The sequence below is a fragment of the Carassius gibelio genome, chromosome A18 (genome assembly GCF_023724105.1).
Source record: "Carassius gibelio isolate Cgi1373 ecotype wild population from Czech Republic chromosome A18, carGib1.2-hapl.c, whole genome shotgun sequence".
In the NCBI taxonomy this organism is placed as follows: domain Eukaryota; kingdom Metazoa; phylum Chordata; class Actinopteri; order Cypriniformes; family Cyprinidae; genus Carassius; species Carassius gibelio.
This window is the reverse complement of record NC_068388.1, coordinates 1,910,321-1,930,931: the sequence shown is the minus strand read 5'-3', so window position 1 is coordinate 1,930,931 and position 20,611 is coordinate 1,910,321. Positions and strand designations below refer to the sequence as shown.

The 20,611-nt window shown below is 35.4% G+C and overlaps 2 protein-coding genes across 3 annotated transcripts in view; both read right to left on the bottom strand.

Moving 5' to 3' along the window:
- Nucleotides 1-20,611, bottom strand: part of nedd4a (NEDD4 E3 ubiquitin protein ligase a) — a 33,826-nt gene that overhangs the window by 5,233 nt on the left and 7,982 nt on the right. Inside the window, exons 6-19 of one of the 2 annotated variants that reach the window (XM_052531692.1) lie at nucleotides 11,558-11,608; nucleotides 10,104-10,165; nucleotides 9,726-9,828; nucleotides 8,081-8,247; nucleotides 6,343-6,463; nucleotides 6,114-6,266; nucleotides 5,157-5,228; nucleotides 4,050-4,169; nucleotides 2,719-2,955; nucleotides 2,500-2,577; nucleotides 2,335-2,389; nucleotides 1,613-1,671; nucleotides 1,262-1,327; nucleotides 23-252 (exon numbers count right to left, since the gene is read on the bottom strand). In XM_052531692.1, the coding sequence (XP_052387652.1) occupies nucleotides 23-252; nucleotides 1,262-1,327; nucleotides 1,613-1,671; nucleotides 2,335-2,389; nucleotides 2,500-2,577; nucleotides 2,719-2,955; nucleotides 4,050-4,169; nucleotides 5,157-5,228; nucleotides 6,114-6,266; nucleotides 6,343-6,463; nucleotides 8,081-8,247; nucleotides 9,726-9,828; nucleotides 10,104-10,165; nucleotides 11,558-11,608 (1,574 nt within the window). The remainder of the gene's footprint in view (nucleotides 1-22; nucleotides 253-1,261; nucleotides 1,328-1,612; nucleotides 1,672-2,334; nucleotides 2,390-2,499; nucleotides 2,578-2,718; nucleotides 2,956-4,049; nucleotides 4,170-5,156; nucleotides 5,229-6,113; nucleotides 6,267-6,342; nucleotides 6,464-8,080; nucleotides 8,248-9,725; nucleotides 9,829-10,103; nucleotides 10,166-11,557; nucleotides 11,609-20,611) is intronic. The other variant, XM_052531694.1, reaches the window with a different exon arrangement.
- LOC127934361 (E3 ubiquitin-protein ligase NEDD4-like) lies at nucleotides 18,112-20,125 on the bottom strand. Its single transcript, XM_052531695.1, has one exon. It carries the CDS (start codon nucleotides 19,846-19,848, stop codon nucleotides 18,565-18,567), a length of 1,284 nt encoding a protein of 427 aa, XP_052387655.1. The 5' UTR covers nucleotides 19,849-20,125; the 3' UTR covers nucleotides 18,112-18,564.

Below are 20,611 nucleotides of genomic sequence, written 5' to 3'. Positions count from 1 at the left end.
TCTATAAAGCTGGATCACTCACGTGGCAGAATACTCAAACAGCCCATAATACGGGTTGAACATTTCCTTGGAGATCAGGTAGAACCATTCCCTAGCCACGCCCCCGTAGTCCAGCCCCTTCTCCCCCTCAAACTCCACCCAGAGGCGGGCCTTCAGCAGATCCGAGCGTTTGACGGACAGAATGCGCCGGTACGAGTCCTCCAGAAGAGCGTTACGTCTCACAACCAGCTCAAAGCGGTTCGGGATGTCGGCCTGGAGAGCGTAGAAAAGATTGCTTTTGATTTGAGATTTCCTCATCCATCAGGATTTGACTGGAGGTGATTCAATTAGTAGTTAATATTATAATTCCCAGCCCACACAGAAAAAAAAAGCTGATTCCGAGTCAAGAATAGTTTTATGTTTCATGACAGATTCTGAAAACAAATAATGTTATGTCTTTAAAATATTGTGCATTGATAAATCGTGTTAAATAAGACCAGGAATGTTTATTACGAACATAAATAGGGTCATTTTTTATTTCATTTTGCCTTTAAATTCGTGAAACCAAGTCTATATGGGATTATTGTAAAAATGTGTCTTCTTTATCACTGAAATAAAAATATGAATTGAATTAAAAAAAATTTTTTTAAGGAAAGTGGCTGCAACCAATTTATTTTAGTTACATCCATACAAATTATATACATACAAATTTAGACGACTAACTTTCAACATTTTTTTTAAATTAAATATAGCTAAAATAAACTGATTGCAACCACTTATCTGTAAAAAGTTGTTGTTTTTTCCAGTGGATGTTCTGAAGGCATTTAAGAACATTTACAATTCAATAAATTCACTAATTCAAAATTCAAAACTCTCAAATTTTTCAATTTTAATTTAGAATCTTTTAGATCTCAAAATTAAATAATTTTGATAACTGTGTGGTTTGGGACAGGCATAAAAAGTATGACTGTAAAATAAAATATTTTGTTATTATTATGTCATACTGACATATGACATAATAATAACAAAATATTTTATTTTATAAAAATCTTCCTTTTTCTGGCCAAAATGTGTGGTCGTACAAACAACCACAGCAAACCTTTATACATTATTATATATATATATATTATTATTATTATTAGTTGTAATAACTGTGGGGACTCTAATAAACTCGGTTCAAATTAATTGCTGCTCTTCCATAAACCCCAAATTAGTCAGCCTAGATGTTGAGATCTGGATGGACCAGGAAAAACTAAAAAGCCTGAGAAGAAGAGTAACGTACTGGTTTCTTGAGTTTCTTGCGGAAGTAATCATACTTCTGTTTATAGTCTCTGGAGTAAGGCACAGCCTGAAATAAAGCAGAACACAATCAGTTCACCAATAATCCACGAGCTCTTATCAGATGCTGAACGACAGAGATCATTCAGCTCATCATGGACAAATATAACCTCCCTTCGAGACACACACACAAACACCTTACAGCAAACCAATGGGAAGAAACGTACAGGGTTTCAGGCTCAGAACACTTTTAGAAACAAGATACGGCAAAATCAGTGTGTGTTTCAGCAGCTCTCTCAATATGATCCATTAATGGCTCAGTCAGGACCTTTAACAGAAACAGAGTAGCACTTACTGGACCAGTGATGGCTGAACTCTGTAGTCTTGGATCTTCCCACTGTGTGGCTTTTGTATCTAAAAATAAAATTAAATTAAAAAATAAAATTGGGATAAATAAAACAAAAAAGGTAATAAATAAAACAATAAATACATGAATTAATAAAACAATAAATGAATGAATAAATTAATTAATTAAAAAAAAAAAAAAAAATTAGTTATAAAATGGTTATAAATAAAGTGTATAAATCTAACAGATTGTTAACAAATGTTAATAAATATAGTAAATTTGTAAAAATAAAAAAATAAAAATAATAATATATATATATATATATAAAATAAATAATAATAATAATAATAATAATAATAATAATAATAATAATAATAATATATATATATATATATATATATATATATATATATATATATATATATATATATATATATATATATAGAAAGATTATAATTAAATTACAATTTTCAAATATAACATTTAAAAATATATATATTATTTATAAAAAATTTAACTAAAAAAAAATAGAAAACATATTAAAATGGTAATAAGTAAAACGAAATGTACAAAACATAATATAATTTTTTTTTATATTATAATATAAATCGAATACAAAATATTATTTAATATTTTAATATATGTTATTTATAATCATTTACATGTAAAAAGTTACAGGAATCGGTTACAGATTCTTAGCTGGGGTTCATTCTTATGGATGTGCCACTTACTGTGATTGATGTAGAAGATCCTGCCGTCACTATGTACTCGCTCCTCCCAACCAGGCTATAGGAGACAACACACACACACACACACACACACACACACCCTTTTCAACCTGTCCTGAACACCACTTCAATAAAATCATATCAAGCACATGACATCATCCGTCTTACCGGCAGTGGGCCGAGGTCAGTGGGGTCAAGGGAGACTCTCCTCATCACCTGCACAGGAACCTTCAGCCGGGGGTCCTCCTGTGATGGAACAGGAAACAGGATGGCAAACACAGGAAGTACATTGAATTGAGTGAACAATGGTGCAATCGAACAACGCACAGGAACCAAAAAGCAAATATACCATGAAACAGCATCATGTCTGGTTTGTGTCTGTCTTACCCATGTGGTGGTCTTAGTGTTGTGGTTGATGAAAAAGGGGCGTCCGTTTGGAGCGCTGCGCACCTCCCATCCAGCCGGCATCGGTCCGGCGTGCTCCGGTGTGTGAGCGCGTGTGTGCTGCGGCGACACATCCGGGGAGAGGAGGGGCGGAGCGTAGCCCGCGGGATTCTGGGAAAGAGACATGACTCCGCCTCCCATCGCTGATGCTGATGCTGCCTCAGAGGACGGCTGTATGAGCTGGAATACACAGGTCAAAGGTCAGGGGTTTGAGAGATCAGTCTGAGAAATATTCAGCGCTATTAAGCCACAATTTAGACCTCCATGCTGATTTAGCAGTTAAAAACAACAACAAAGAAATTAGGAAAGCCACAAAAAAGTTGAACTGTACTTTTTTTATATTATTAATTATTACAGGATTTTTTTTTTGCAATGAAATACTACAATAGTATTCCTTATTCTATTTAATATTTGTGTTTAGTAACAGTAAAAATCACAGTCATTTAATAACAATTATAATAACAAATTGTGGCACAGTACAAACAAGCACAGCAAACCTGTAGCTAAAAAAACTAATAATCATAATAATAATAACAATACATTTTTATAATAGTTCTTGTTGTTGTTAATATAATTATTATAGTTGTTGATATTATTTTTATTATTTTATAGATATACAAGCACAGCAAACCTGTAGCTAAACAAAAAAACTAAATAATGATAATAAAAATAATAATAACAATAATTATTAGAACAGTTCTTGCTGTTGTTAAAATAAGAATAATAATTATTATTATTGTTGTTGATATTATTACTATTATTATTTTATAGATATACAAGCACAGCAAACCTGTACCTTACAAATAAAAATTGTTATAATAATCGTAATTATTATTATAATTATTATTATTTGTATTATTGTTATTATAACTACATATTCATAATGATATATAAATCGTAACATTTTGGGCCAAATTAATAATAATAATAATAATTATTATTATTATTATTGTTATTATTATTATTAGTTTTATTATTATTATTATTATTATTATTATTATTATTGCTGTTATTATTTTAAAATCATAGTGATAAGTAAAATCACAAAATCTTTGGCCAAATTGTGCATCCCTTCAAACAACAAGAGCAAACCTGTAATATGCATAAATACATAAATAAACAAATAAATAAAATGTATGTATGTTGTTATATTGTGCATCCATCAAACAAGCTTTAAATAAATAAATAAATAAATAAATAAATGCATAAATAATTTCCCACAAACCACAAAACCTGTTGATGGAGCTTTCTCTAGAAAGAGGACTGGGACGCACCTGAACGAGCGGCCGTGTCCAGGTTGTCATCCTGCTGTTGTGATTGACGTAATACATTCTCCCTTTACTGTCCTGCTTCTCCTCCCATCCCGGAGGCAGCCCGGTAGACGTGGGTAACAACTACAGGAAGAACAGAAAGCGATAAAGTAAACGAAATGCAGACAGGGGTGAAATGAGGAGAGAGAAACACAGAAACAATCCATTACAGATCGTTCGCTTGGTTCATAAATAGTCATCAGTTAGCAGTTCGCCTCAAACACGGTGTCCTCTGAGAGCAGATGTGCGCCGAGCTGCAGCTGAGGTGATGTATTGCGAGGTTCAGGGCATGCTGGGAAATCTGGGGCAGCTAAGATTACACATCATGTGCTGAGAGACTGAGAAACACTGAAAGTGGAGCACACGGCGAGCGCTCGGGCTGGACTCGGACAGATGGAGATACAGATACTATATGGGGGTGAAAACTTTTGAACATGATGAAGATGTCCACATTTTTCTTATTTTGTTGAAATATAATTTTTTTCCATTTAGTTCCCTTGCCCTTCATAAGCAACAGAAGATATTTCCCGGAAAACACAAATTAAGTACAATTTACCTCGATCTTCAGATTCCAAAAGTTTTCACCCCCCAGCTCTTAATTCATCGTGTTTCCTTCTGGAGCATCAGTGAACGTTTGAACCTTTTTTAATAGTTGTGTTTGAGTGCCTCAGTTGTCCTCAGTGTAAAAAGAAAACTGAAGAATCTGCAGGACCTTAAAATTGGGATTTTTCTGAAGAACAGTTCTCAGTTTAACTGTTCAGAACAAACAAGGGACTCATGCACAACCATCACAAAACAGAAAGACAGTCGAGGATCATCAGGTGACCACACACAGTATATTGAATGGGCTTATTTTAATAATTTCAGCATTTTTTTTGTCTTGTGGACTAAATGTAAACATCTTTTATCTACAATATCTTACTCAGGACAGTACTAAATCAAAAATAACATGCATTTAGTATGACCTCTCTTATTTTTTTTTTTTATTATTATTCACATTTTCACAGATTTTGCAAGGGGTGCCCAAACTTTCGAGCCCCACTGTATGTGTGAATGTGTTAATGCTCTCACCACGGGGTGAACAGGATGCTCTTCCACTGTCAGAGTCTGTCCACTTCCTCTGCGGCTGCCGTGACCCTGCGGCTGATAAAAACACAATGTGAGACGCAACTTAAGTAGCTTTAAATGTAACAATGTAACAAGCTGCAACATATTCATGTTCCATTTGGATGCTGATTGGTCAATACAGGGTTCTGCTAAAATTCCCCAATAAAACTGTATATTATTGCACAGAACTCATAAAGGTCAGCTGTTGATCTTAGTTTAAATGTCAGATATATTGTGAGGATATGATGAATTATTACTACAGTCAATGATGAACTTTTGAATCATATGAATCAGTATTTTGCATTGTGATTTTTGCTTGACGTGAGGGATAATCCTTATGTGTCACCACAGAAATTTTGGGATCGTACATAAACGTTTGTATGAAGTTAGATCAGTAGAATTTGACTTTGACTTGAATTGCTTGTGTCAAGTTTAGGGTTGGAAATATTTTTTTAATGTTTTTAATAATCTCTTCTGGTCGGCAAGGCTGCATTTATTTGATCAACATAACAGTAAAAACAGTGAAATATTATTACAATTTAAAATAGCAGTATTCTATGTGAATATATACTAAACTGTAATGTATTTCTGTGATGCATCATTCCTTCAGTCTTCAGTGTCACATGATCTTCAGAAATCAGAATAATATGATGATTTGCTGCTCAAGGAACATTTCTGATTATTATCAGTGTTGAAAACAGTGGCGATGCTTCATATTTTTGTGGAAACGGTGATACATTCAAATTTTTAGGTTTCTTTGAAAAATAGAATGTTCAAAAGAACAGTGTTTCCTTGAAATAGGAAATCTTTTGTTACATTATAAATGTCTTAACTCTCACTTTTGATCAATTTAATGCATCCTCGGGGAATAAAAGCATTAATTTCTTACTTGTCAGAGTGTGTGTGTGTGTGTGGACTGACCGTGAGGGACGTGCGTCTGTTGTTTCCGGTCTGCAGTCTGCTGAAGTCCTCACAGATTCCCGTGAACTCCATCGGGGATTGTGGGGGCGGCGGCGAGCGCTCGCTGGGGCTGTTATAAAGCGTGGTCTCATCTGCTGTTACGATCTCCCAGCTCTACAAAACACACACACAAAGAAGTGAAAGTGTCTTCTTTCTCAGGGAGTTTCAAAGAAAGTGTGTGTGTGAGTACCTCAGGTGACTCTCTGCGCTCGTGGTTCTCGCCGGGTTCTGATATTTGTCTGCGCGTGAGGAACGCCCGCTGGGACTCGCTCTGTGTATCCTGTCTCTGTTCATTGTCTCTTTGACTGTCCCTGTAAATCAGGACAGAACACACACTTCAGCGCTCAGAATGACCCAGAAAGACTCAAATGAAGCAGGGGAGGGCGCCACTGACCAGCAGAGAGCAGAGGAAGGAAATAAGAGGCCTGTCTTAAAGGGATACTCCACCCCAAAAAAACATTTTGTCATTAATCACTTCTCCCCATGTCGTTCCAAACCCATTAAAGCTTTGCGCATCTTCTCGTTGTTTCATAACATTGCGGTTGAACCACAGATGGACTAATCTGACAATGTCTTTCATACTTTTCTGGACCTTGACAGTGTAAGTTACTTGGCAGTCTATGGGACAGTCACAAGCCTCCCGGTTTTCACAGGTAAGTGACTGATGACTAATTTTTGGGGTGGAGAATCCCTTTAGGTATAACAGGATGATTGACTTCAACAGAGTTTTGTGAAAGGAGTAACGGTCTGCTGATCGTTTCATTAAAATCTACTGAAAACAAATGCATCACAAAAACTCAAAAGATTTAGAGGCAGGTTTGTATCCTGGTTATAAAAACTCTTGAGGATTTTTTTTATGATTTTTGAAAGAAAGAAAAAAAGTATACCAAATAAAATAACAAAATAAAATAAAACTACATAATAATGTTCACAAAAAAGATAAAATAACAATCTAAAAACAAAAAACAAACACATGATGTCACAAAAACTGTACTTAGTGGCTTTGATGGATTTGTTTATATCCTGGTTATGAATACTCCTGAACTTTTTATGATTTATACCGATTTATTCCATATATATATATATATATATATATATATATATATATATATATATATATATATATATATATATATATATATATATATATATATATATATATATATATATATATATATATATATATATATATAAAAATCAATAAAATAATAAAAAAATAAAGAAAAATAAAACTAAATAAAATAAAATATATTAACAAAACTAAATAAAAAACCTAAAAATTAATACAAAATACATTTGTAAACAGGCAAAAATAAAACAACATGAAACATTACATATAGATTTAATAAAAAATTAAAAGAAAGTAAAATAAAATGAAATGAAAAACTAAATAAAATACTAAAAATAAAGTTAAAATAAATTAAAAATAAAACAAAACTAAATAATAATAATAATAATAAAAAAATCATTGGTAATTTAAAAGGTAAAATTTATATTTGAATTAATAAAAATCTATTTAACAGTAATTATAGTAAACAATGTCAAGCATGACCCTAGCAACACCAAGGGGTTGCGTCATTTTGAATATGACTGATTTATTGATTGATTGATAGATTAATTGATTATTATTTAGTGTCAATCAGCCAACCACAGCAATGTTAAATGACAAGAAACAAGTAAAATTTGAAAAAAAGTAAATAAATACATTAAATAAAATAACAAAAAGAAACTAATAATAATAATAATAATAATAACTTTCATTACTTCATTAAAAATCTTGTCACTTTGAATCAAACCATGTGCCACACAGAATGAAAGAAAAAGAGCAATGCAAATATTTACACAGCGTACTGATCTCATGAATGTGTTGGTTTTGTGTATGTGTGTTTCTAATGTGTGTGTGTTTGTTTGAAGTAGCTGATCATTACTGGATGGTGGGTCTGTGCCACTGGGTGCTCCTGCTCTCGTGGTTGACGTAGTAGGTTCTTCCCAGGTTGTCCTGCCTCTCCTCCCAGCCAGGGGGCAGCGCAGGCAGCTGGTGAGGATTGTGAGGACTGCAGAACTCTTGAGGCTCCAGAAACTCCCAACCAGGCTGCTAGACAGAAATGAGCAGAGCGTTAACACACAAAAGTAGTTCAATAGTTGTTCATGTCTGGACCGGTGTGACCAGGACTGTGAAATCAGGAGCGATTAATCATCATTTAATCTGATGTTGGCATGTCTGGACGTCTGAAATCATGCCTGTATTTCTGAAGCTGACACCAGCATCAACACGACACTCGTACAATGACAGCGGATGGAAAGTACACAGTGACTCTGCTGGTTCTATATTAAAGTCATTGTGTATAAATATAACACGTTTGTTTATGCACAAAACAAATGTCACTAGTTTGCCGAGGGCTTTTGTTTCATTTGTTTGGAAACCTGATAACACGATAAGATGTTCAAGATCATTGCTAGGGCTTTGATTTGTGGTTACTAATGTGTTCTGAATGGTAGCTTAGTGACCCATTTAAAATATTGGTCACTAGTTATTTTAATATCAATGAGATTCCATTGGAGTTTTTATTTGTATATTATCTTACATTTTTGTTAAAGTTTTATTAATATATTGCACGTTTTAGTGATTTTTTAAATTGACTTACAAAAAACAATGTAGTTATTTTTATAAAAAAATTTTTTTAGGTTTAGTAAATTTAGTGCATCAGGTTACACTACATGAAAATGAGAAATGTGTGACTTAGCTTAATTAAAAAAAAGTTATTTTATGTTTTAAAACTTTTTTTTTACTTTTAGTTAACTATAATAACCCTGGATTATACAAATAAAATAAAAAATATAAATAAATAAATAAATAAAAATATAAAAAGCTGCTGAATGAATAAAATCTGAGGTCAATGCCAAACTAAAATAATAGAATATTTAAAAAAAAATGTATTTGTAATTAAAAAAATTAAAATAATAAAAGAAAAGAAAGCTCCTGAAACCTCTGAAATCCTTGCCAACTTAAAAAAAACTTAATATAATAAAACAATAATAAAAAAAATTAAAAAAAACCTGACCTAAGAGGTAATATCGTTACATGATCTTACGTTTCAACATATAAACAACAGAATCAAATACAAATAAATACAGCTGCCACAAATATTAAATGTAACCGACAATCATAATTTCAGATTTTATCTTTAAGGACATTTAATGTCTATCTATCTGGCATTTTTTCTGAAATAAAACCCCGTACAAGGTCAGAACATGTCTGAAATACTTTGAATCAAGCAGAATTGTGCTTAAGGAAACAAAGTTTTGTTTCAAGGACAGACAGAAAGAATTTCCATTCAATACAAACTGTTTTTATGGCCTCTCCTTTCAACACAAATACAAATCCAACACATTCAGAGCTGCTGTGTTCTGTATACAGCCATACATCCTTCAGCTCTGATTTGATTCATTATTGTATCATGCACCCTACTGCAAGCTTAACACTTTCTGGTTGTTTTAAGCAACATTCTGTCATTCTAAAATGAAAATGTTGTGTTTGTCACCAAAGCTTGTGTTTGTGTGCATCGTTCTTACATCCAGACTCCCGTTCTGTTCGGCTGGCTCATCCTCCATGTCGTTGTTTTTGGGCAGATAAGTCATCTTCAGTCGCAGATGACCTTTCACCCTCGACTTGTGACTGTATCGAAAGAGTTCAAACAAACACATCAACAGAAGAACTACCTCAAATTACCAGAAAAACATCGTTTTACACATAAAACTCCACTGAAGTGTATCAGAAGTGTTGACATATACATATTTGAAATGTAAACGGTTCACAGTTACGTGACGTCGTAGTAGGTCAAAGGGCTTCTCACAACAACAACAAAAGAGTTAAGTCAGTGAGCATCAGGTTAAAAACCATCATATTAAGGGAACAAAGCAGGTATCCAGGCAGTAAAATCTCCGGCTAACCTTCTGGGGTGCAACAGGAAGTCCTTGAATGTGTACGGCCTTTCATTGTTAGGATGTTCTGTCTGTGGATATAAAAAAAGATCAAAATAAATGCATATACATATGTGTATTGCCTAAAAAGAATTGCCATTATATTATATATATCTATATATCTATATACACACACACATTAATGTAGCATTTATTTAAAAAGATACATATTTATATGTATTTTTAAATTTATGTCAATGGTTACTATATATGTGTGTTAATTATGCATTTATTATTTATTTTGCATTTACATTTTCTGGTGCCTCCGTCATATACTGTACAGTGCCACATGCATTCACAGCAGTGTTAACTCAGCGCTAGAGTTACTCTCTCATTATTTGCATGTGCTTTTAAATGTTTCATTTGCATGCTGGCCTGTCAAACATCGCCTGATTATTGAACTTATCGAAGTTATCTTTTGCGCTAATACTGTCAAAAGTATTACATGTAGACTCAATGTGTAAACAGTTGAGAGAAAAACGTATGCATGCCTGCATATTAGATGCATGCAGGTCTTAAAGGGACAGTAGGCCTATTAAACACTCAGCCTACTGTCATTGCTGTCAAGGGATAGATCTCCCTAAAATTTCATTTCTGTCATTATTTACTCACTGTCACGTTACCCCAAACCTGTATTAATTTATTTCTTGTGGTGAACACAACATAAGATATTTTGAAGAATGTGGGTAACCAAACAGTTGCTGGTCCACATTAAATTTGATAGTAGCAAAAAATACTCTGGAAGTCACTGTGGACCAGCAACTGTTTAGTTTTCCACGTTCCTCAAAATAGCATTTATGTTCAGAAGAAGAAAGAAACTCATTTGGGTTTAAAACCACTTTTGAGTGAGTAAATGGTGGAATAAAAAATAAAACACTATGACAGAATTGATAAGACAGCTTTCAGAATGTTTTATTTTTGGGGGAACTATTCCTGTAATAAAACAACAAAACACAAAGAGAGAAATCACACTGCTCTTGACTGAAGAAATTGAATACAGTTGCTTTAGGAACTATAGTTTTATTTTTATATTTGTTCAGTCAATTTCTTGAATACTCCTTCAGTTTGTTTTAATTGTATGTCTAGTTGTAATGTGTATTTTTGTCATTCTTTTATCTTTGGAACTTAGTTTGGCTGTAATGCTCAGACAACTTGCAAAATAGTAAATCCAACATGACAAAGAATTGTGATAAAATTGTGATTTTCCACACACACAAAAAAAGTTATTTTCTCCATTTCACCCATCCCTAGGTGCAACTGTGCTCCTCCAAAACCAGGTCAATTTTACGACACTATGTTTGTGTATCTGAAATGTCTCTGAAGACATATTTTTAGAAGGTCCAACTCATAACACCTACATTAATGACGATACAAATCAGCAGCTTCAACAAAACACACTAAATATAATGATGAGAAACACTCACAGGGATCTGGTGCAGAGGAACATCCACTTGTCCGAGAAAGTCATCCCTCGTCTGCAGAAAATCAAGAAAACACAGAACACACCTGTCAGAGATTCGGTCACAGAAACAACTGGACATAACACATAAAAAAATAAACAAAAACAATTATACTGAGCTTGTCTGACATCAATCGCAATAAGAGATAAACCGATACCACATTTCTCATCCGATACCGACAGCCGATTATTCAGAATGATATCTGCTGCAACAGATACAGTTTAGGTCTCTCATGGGAAAAAAAAAACTTTCCCAACTAATGCTGTAAACTATATAGGAGTCCTATTATTTGGTACATAATATAGAGTAGTATATATTACATTCTTTTGAGTCTCAATACCACATTTATAATGTGAATTAAACATTTTTTTTACAGGTTTTGTCAGAAGTAACAAACCACAAATCTCTTGGTGATTATTGGATGAGAGGTATGTAAAAAAATGTTAAGTGAAGGAAAACCTGTGGATCTGGCAACCCTTGCTTGAACTACAGCTAACCTGCGATAAAGGCGCTGCATTAATGCATTATTATTGATTTAATTTGGATAGCCCTGAAGTAAACACAAGAAACATTTTCTTCACACAAGATACTGTCTGACATGTTTTTCCATCCCCTTTCGATTAACAGAACATAGTCAACCCTGATCATCTGCTGTTTTTAAATAATCGGGCCGATTAATAGCCGATAAATCGGTGCCGATCTCAATGTGTTTATCTGCTCGGAGCATGCAGGATTCTGAAACCATCACTCTTCTTACATTTTTTGATGCAAAAAACAAACAAAAACACGTCTTGAGAGTCCAGAAGCATTAAAAGCATGACAGAGTCAATTATAGATGCCTCTATAATTCAACTTATGAAAGCAAAAAAAAATATCTCTGGATAGGCTTTTGTTATTTTTATTCATAAAATACGATATAGTTAATTAACATGATACACGCAAGCATGCCACACTTTCCTGAATGTTAGTGCGGGCGCCATCATAAATAAGATATAATTTTTATACAACGGTTCAAAAAACTAAAAGTTAATATTAAACAAGTTATATTTCAGTCAAAATATTGTCTGCTTTTTTCTATTTTGCCAACAAAAATAGCCTTATCAGAACATTTGCATGCCTCAGGGTTTCGTTCCTGAATGGATCCGTTTTTGAACTTATCATTGAAGTCAATGACTCAACAATCCATTCATCAAGATTCCACTTTCACATTGAATCAGCTGTTTTAAACAAATCGTTTGAATAAATGATTCAATGAATCACTCATTTAAAACAGGGACCTGTCTCCACCTACTAGTGGTTTTAGTGTCATATTCATTTATCCATGAAAAAACTAAACCAGTCAAGGTACCAGCATAAAAATACACAAAATGTTGTTTAATTATTGTTAACGAAAGATCCCACCAAAATAAAAAATAAAAAAATTTTCAATAATCGCAGACCTATACAACACCCTAATATGAACACTGCTTCATATCAAACCAGACCTTCAAAACAAACACACACACACACACACACACACACACAGGGGTTCATCTACTGCAAATCACTGTAAGTGAATTCTAACACTTGAATCAGACATAAAGCTCAGTGTGTAATGTGAATCGGAGTCTGTACAGTGAGCTCATTGTTTCCAGAGATATAAATAGATGTGTTATATATAAACAAGGTTTAATAAAAGGTAAGACTTCCCCGTGGTCTATCCCTCAGACTGTGAGCGAGGAGCACAAATAGAGTGAAGGTAAAAGTAGCCTGCGAGAGAGGGAAAACAAAGGGAACGAGAAAGAGAGAGAGTTTGTTTTCGTAACAAAATCATTCCCTTCCTCAAACCTTTTCCAGCTGCTGCTGTTTATTTCAACGGCTGGCTTCCATGAAGCCTTTTAAATACATTTTAAACCACGTTTTATACACACACTGTCATTACACTAACCGAAACAATATGACAATTTAAACACACGTCACCTAAATAAGGCGTAAATGCCTTCAGAGTTCAGAAAGCTGTCAGATGTATCGTTTTATGGTAGTAAGGGCAGAACAAAATAACGATTGACCTTGTGCTAAAACGTGTCCAATGTATTAGTCCCTTGCAAATGACTTACTCGTTATCAAATAGTCATTTAGGTTTTTACAGCACTTATAAAGCCACGATGATGACTAAAACACACATCTTCCCTCGTTCTTAAGACCAGCATCACATATTCCTGTTTGTTCTGTATTCGGGTCAAACCACAGAGCGGTTCTGCCACTCCGCCGGGCACCAGATCTCCGGTATTAACCCCCTAACTGTCACCGACCCACATGTGGGACGCTTGGCACTCTTTTTTGTTGTTGTCTTTTTCTCTATAAAATCTTTTAGTAATAATCATAAATCATGTATCATTTGAAAGCTTAGAAGCCCTGTGATTCATCCTGTGAAAACCATTTTGAAATCGGACATTGCTTTACCATGGAAATGGTACTTTAAAATCTAATGGCGGTCTCCTCCCACTTAGTGGGCAGGGCCAAGTGTCATAAAACATAATGCATTACGGTCTTCTAGAACCAAAATTTTTTATAATTTTGGCAACAAACATATCATCGGAAAGGTCTGAGTCTCAGGATTTCATATTTGGTGGTTATTTTAAGATAGAAGTAAAATTCACAGAGAAATCCAGAGAAAAAATCATTATGCAAAATTCAAAATAGTTTTGATGACTCCCAGTGGCTGTGTGTGGTATGACGCCCTAAATAAAATCTCACAGGAACCTACATTTTTTTCATATCAACTTCAAATTTATAACATAACTTATTTAGACACAAGGCTTTAATTTTATACCAATTTTAGAGTAAAACCTGGTATGTAAAATATTTATAAATGAAATAAATGAAATAAAATAAAATTAATATAGCGCATATTATTTATAGTACATTTAAACTTCTATAACCTTTTTATACTCAATGTTTTTGAAAAAAATCTGCTAATTTTCTTCTTTAAAAAGAGACCAACCTTATGTTTATATTCCAAAGTGTTCATAAATTACAGCAATTTTAGTTTGGATAGTGCACTTTATTAAAAAAAATGGGGGGTGACAGTTAAGGAGTTAAACTAGATACGAAAAACAAATTACTGCATGATTACAGTGTTTTATAAAAACGCATAATTCATTTGTATATTAAATCATTTTTTTAATGGCTTTGAAACTGTATTTTATTTGTGTGTGAATTTACATACAGTATATATGTAATAAACTAAATAAATAAGCAGTAATAGTACTGCAGTATATTATAGTATAGCACAATACAGAATTGCCAGAATGCTGGCATAGTTTGCAAGAGTATAATATAGCAGGTATACTACCGTAAACATGTTAGCGAGGCAAAACTGGAAAAATGTTGTCCAACTATCTGTATACAATCAGCCCGGTTTGCCCCAGTAATGAGAAGGAAAATGTTAAATGATGCCAAACGTTTGAAGAAACTTAATAAAGGAGGCTCAAAGTGAACCATTTTCTGCTACAAGTGGAGCGTGACTGTCCATTAACCTCTGCAAGACACCTGACAAACATTTCCTCACGTTCACATTGAACAAAGATTGTGCTCATTTTTGACCTTTCAGGAGACGTTTCATGTCAAACTGAAAGGACAGAGTTTGTTGTCCATCCAGTGGCCTCATAAAAAAACACTGTATGCAGAAAACCCTGCACAATATAAGCAAATGAATCCCAGTCTTTAAAGACTTTCAAGCATAATAATCCAAAACATTAGTTTTGATTTGCAGGTATGACAATGGCTGTAAAAATTAAATCTTAAAATATTAAGTTAACATTAAAGGGCATTCACAACTATCTTTATTTCCATAAATGTGATGCATTTTGCAATGAAATATTAAATGTGACTAAAATGACACAGCCATTTGCAATATATTAACCAGAATTAAATTGCTGCATGACTATTAAAAAATTAATATACATTGTAGAAGGGCTGAATTACTTAAAACAGCAGCCTAATTGCATTTCAATGAAAGATTATGAAGATTTATTTCTAAATGCAATGTAGTGAGTTGCGTACAAAAGATCAGGAACGAGTACAAAGTCTCAATCAAGCAGCTTTTACAGAGAGAGATCTAATTATTTTCAAGTGCTGCGCTGTTGACTGATAAGAGCTAATCAAGCACAGAAAGCACTGTGGAAAAACACAACACATTATTCACACACCAACAAACCCCCCGGTGCTCGTACACACACACACACACACACACATCTGACAGCTCTTTAGGAGCACTGCTGAATGCATTGACCTTTGGCAGAGGTCACACAGTAAAGTGTTTATCATTCCCGTCTGCGTGCGCAAGGTGTGACAGGGTCCTTATGCGGGAAACTGTAAAAACTGTGATCTACAGTTAGACCTGAGCCCCAATCTGGACTTGCTCTACACATGTCTACAGCAGAAAAGTCTGTTCAGTCTGGACCTGGAGACAGGATTAAAAACAGCTTTCTGAACAATCAATACTTTATCCTTCAAGTCCGTTTAAACCAGTGGTTCTGAACCAGGGAATCACACGATGACGAAGAAATAGACAAAGAAAAATTTAGCTAAAAACGAAAATGCAATCCGTAACATCATATTTCTTAATTTATTTAGTTCCAAAATAAATAAATAAATAATTATTATTATTATTATTTTCTTTTTTTTAAGAGTCAGGGTAGGTTACTGAAAAACCTGGATATATGAAAAAAGACAAGGAATGTATTAAAATCTGAAAAAAAAAAATGTAAATTACATTAAAAATAAAAAAAATCAAATATTGCTGAGAAATTGCTATTAGTAAACAATTTATATAATAATAACAGACATTTTAATTATTTTAACTAGTTTACTATAGGTAACTATTTCACTTATAATTATAATGTATAATTATTTTTATATAGTGCCACACCTAGTGGATATCTAGACCTAGAAAAGTTAAAGAAATGTTTTAAAACTTAAAAAGTAATAAATATTTAAATATTAGAATTTTACATCAGGTACAAAAGCTAGGAAATTGCTATTAATCAGTAAAATAAACAAACAAATCTATATATTTGTTCGGGAAATACAAAGTTAATTATTTTAACTATTTTAATAAATGAAATTGGTTTACTTTAAGTATTTAAATAATTTTTATTAGTGCTGTCAAATGATTCAATGCATCCAAAATAAAAGTTTTTGTTTACATAATATATGTGTGTCTGTGTATATTTTTTATGTACACACGTATACACACACACACACATTTACATTTTTTAAATATATACACACAAGTTTGTTTGTGTATTTATATATACCTAATAAATATACACAGTGTTTTCAGTTTATACACATTTATAATATTTTAAGACGTTGCCATGAGTTGAATGTCTCATGTGTACAGTAGATACAATCTGTCTGTTGAATCTAAAGCAGCTCATAACATAAACACACCGACTCAAATTACTTTCAGAGGTTCCCAGATCCTTTGGCCCCAGCACAAGCTCTGTTTCTGTGGAAAACTGATCCCAGGTATAATCCTGGACCATCATTTTGTTACACAAGATCCATGATAACTTACTTTAGTGCAGAATACTGCATGCAACTATGGAGTGAATGATATCATATTGTATTGTCTTGCTGTAGCTACCCAAAGTAGAAGAACTATAAGTGTATGAACATCACAAATGGGATGCACAGACAACCAGTAGATTGAAATTACAGCCCTGAATTTAGATTACTGTAGATTACATAATTAAAGGTAACAGCGCTGGTAATTGCTTGCGTGACCTGTTTCTAACAGACTGTAAAATCAAAAGCAAAGAGAATGAGTGAAAATGAAATCAGTGCAGTGAGCGAGACACCTGATGCTCTGAAAACATACCAACAGCTAAGTAGGCACCCGCTGGGCAGCGAACATGTTATCCTTTACTGCAAAGGAATCACATTATTTGGCCCCGGTCTCCCTGACTCCCTTCTTCTCCCCCATCAGCTGGCCTTTGGCCCAACAGCTGATGGACAGCCATGTGCAGCCCCTGCATATCATGCTGAATCCTGAGAGCTGGCCGGCGTGGTACTCGGCCAGACTAACTGGAGTCAAGCAGAAAGCTGTGTATTTATAGCCTTAGGGCTGGGAAGGCTTAGGGACCGCGGTCTATAATTATTCCAGAGGTAAATACATACAGTGATCCCTGAGTGTGAAAACAAATTAATAAAAACTGGAAAAGCTTCTAACATGTGACGTGCATGCAACTGGTTTAGCCACAATGCATTTTTAAAGTGCATGTCTATAAGCCGTACCGTCTAAATGGGAAAGATCCTAGAGGTAAATTAATTCGGTTATCACTCAAAATCAAAGTATTTACAAATGAATAAAAAATGTGAGATGCATGCATGCAACTAGCTTATCTACTTTGCATTTTTAAAGTGCTTGTGTATAAGCCAATCTGCATAAATAGAAATGATCCCTAAAGTAAATGCAGTGTTCATTGTGATTTGTGTAAAAAAACATTTAATAATAAAAAAAGCCTCTAAAATAAGACATGCATGTAACTGGTTTAACTACGATGCATTTTTAAAATGCTTGTCTATAAGCCCACCTGCCTTAAGGGATTTTTGCATATATGAGTAGCACAAAAATATAAATTATAGACAGTAATTAATTGAATTATTTCATAATCCCAAACCCATGCAAAAATTATGCATATCTGCAGATCTTTAAACTTTAAAAGGAAAGCTTTGCATGCAGGATCAACATCCTGAATAATTATGGTACATATTTGCTCAGTCACTAAAAAATGTTCAAACATCTCAACTATTCAGGGACAAGAAAGCTATTGTTGCAACTCACCTCTTCATTGGGAACATACACAGCTCTACAAATACATTTTAATGCAATTTTAGGGCGAAACATTATTTGCATTAAATTTGCAAGCTTAAAAGTGCAAGATAAAACCGAGTTAATGAACGTGCATTCTAATTTTTTACTTCTAATAGATGGTGAATCTTACTGTAGCATTTCTCTCCGTGCAGGTTGCAGCACGATGCGTTTCGTTGTTTATGCTGTTGTTCTGCAGAGTGTTTGATGTTCTTGCACCTGTGCCGTGAGAAACACGGATGTGTACGTGCGGAGTGCCGTTTTTGGTGTCCACATCTGCAGCATTTGAAACGTGACAAGAAATCTCAGCGTTCGCATAGGGTACCTCCAAAGAAATACTCCTCTGAAGAGTGCGATGCAACCCTTTTCTTGAGGATTTATCCGAATTACCGCAAGTCGGGAAAGTGTCATGTCTTCTTTCCGTCGACGAAGCCCTTCCACTTGGGAGCATGCAGGATGAGGTGCTCCGGAAAAGCTTCGCTTTCTGGGGCTCTGTGACGTTGTTGGTTTGTGGGCCCTCGAGAGGTTTGGAAGTGTCAATGTTAAACTTTGTTTTGGCCGAACTTCCTTTCCCTGAGGGAAGAGGTCGCTGGTTTGCAAAGTGCAATAAAACGCTGGAGTGTCTTTCCGTTCGCTCTGGTCCAGGCGCTTGTTCTGGTGGTACACTGAAATGCACGATGGGTTTGGCATCCCTGTTTTCTGACGACGTACTGGTTTTGGACAGCCGCAGACCATTAACTGCAGTGGCAACGGATCCCTTGGCCGTGTCATCTTGCAATGCATCAATGCTGGACAGCTGCATCTGATGAGAGGTCTGAAAGGAACTTCGTGCAGATGGAGGCAGAGGAGGAATCATTGGAGATGCTACCGGACTGACGGGGGACGCGGGCGGCGTGGTGCATGGGCTCTGCGGGAAAATCACTAAGGACGAGCAGCGCCGCAAAGGTACCCTCGCCTTCCGCCGAGAGAACGGTTTGCGATCCTGGACGTCCGCCTCGAATATGCTGTTGCTGCTGCAGTAACCAGCATCGCTCGTGGTGCTGCTGCTGCAGGAACCTCCATCTCCGTTTCCGCTCTCGCAGCTGGCGAGCTCTCCGTCTCCTCCGCAAGGCTGCAAGGAGATCTGCAGCATGCTTTTCCTGCTCCCATTCACCTTAGGGATGAATACGGTGGAGTTCCGCTGTAAATTACTGTATTCTGGTGACAAGGGTGGCAAAGCCAGAGCCAGCTGTCCTGGAGTCACCTTCATGCGGAGGGAACTCTGCACCAGGCCCTCGCTGGAGCTACGGCCGGCATTTGTGAGCCCACTTTCCTCTGCATGACCGCTGCAAGTATCCGACAGCGGATCAGTGTTGCTTCTCCGTGAAGCAAAATGCAGTCGCAGTTGTCGTGCCATGAAGTCAGGCTTTCCAGGGATCCGGTGGGACGCAGGACATCGCAAGCCCAAAACAAACAAGTGGAAAACAAGCAGCAAAAAGCAACTGCTTCTGGTCCCGTTCTGCGATTCCAACCATTAGTGGTTGCACATTGCAAAAATAGCAGCAGTGACACGCGGCATTCCTCCCGAAGCTCCTCTGAAGCTAAGAACTATGACAAGTCAAACACACCATGATTAACAGCTCTAGTCCTCGGAAGGATACCGGCGAATTGAGAGATCTGCAAAGAAAACCCTATGCCAGTCCTCTGTAGTCCCTCCGTTGTGCCTTCTGTAGATTGCAAGTGATGATTAAGGCACGTGTTCCTATCCCTCCCCCAGCTGTTGGTCTCCCCAGTGCAAAAAACAACAATCTGCGTGAATGCCAGGATGGAGGAGGAACAGCTCGCCCCTGTTCTAGCCAACCTCGACTCTGCCACCTCCTTCTACAGCAGTAGCAGCCCAGTGTCTAAAGTTTCTTGTAAAGCAGCACCCCTGCTAATATTTTTACCCCAACTGGATAGAGTTACAGGAAATAAAGAGGAACAAGGTTTGGCATCATTTAAAGCTTTCTCGACATCATTCACATACAGTGCTTTGGAGATATGTAGAGAACAGGGTGTTACGAAGTGAGCATTTGGCTTATTTCTGCACTTCCAGCCATGCATGCTTTAAATGCATGATAGCTTCATCTACAAATTTGAAAGCAGCAGAGGGAATCGAGCCTGTTTGTTCCTAAAGAGTG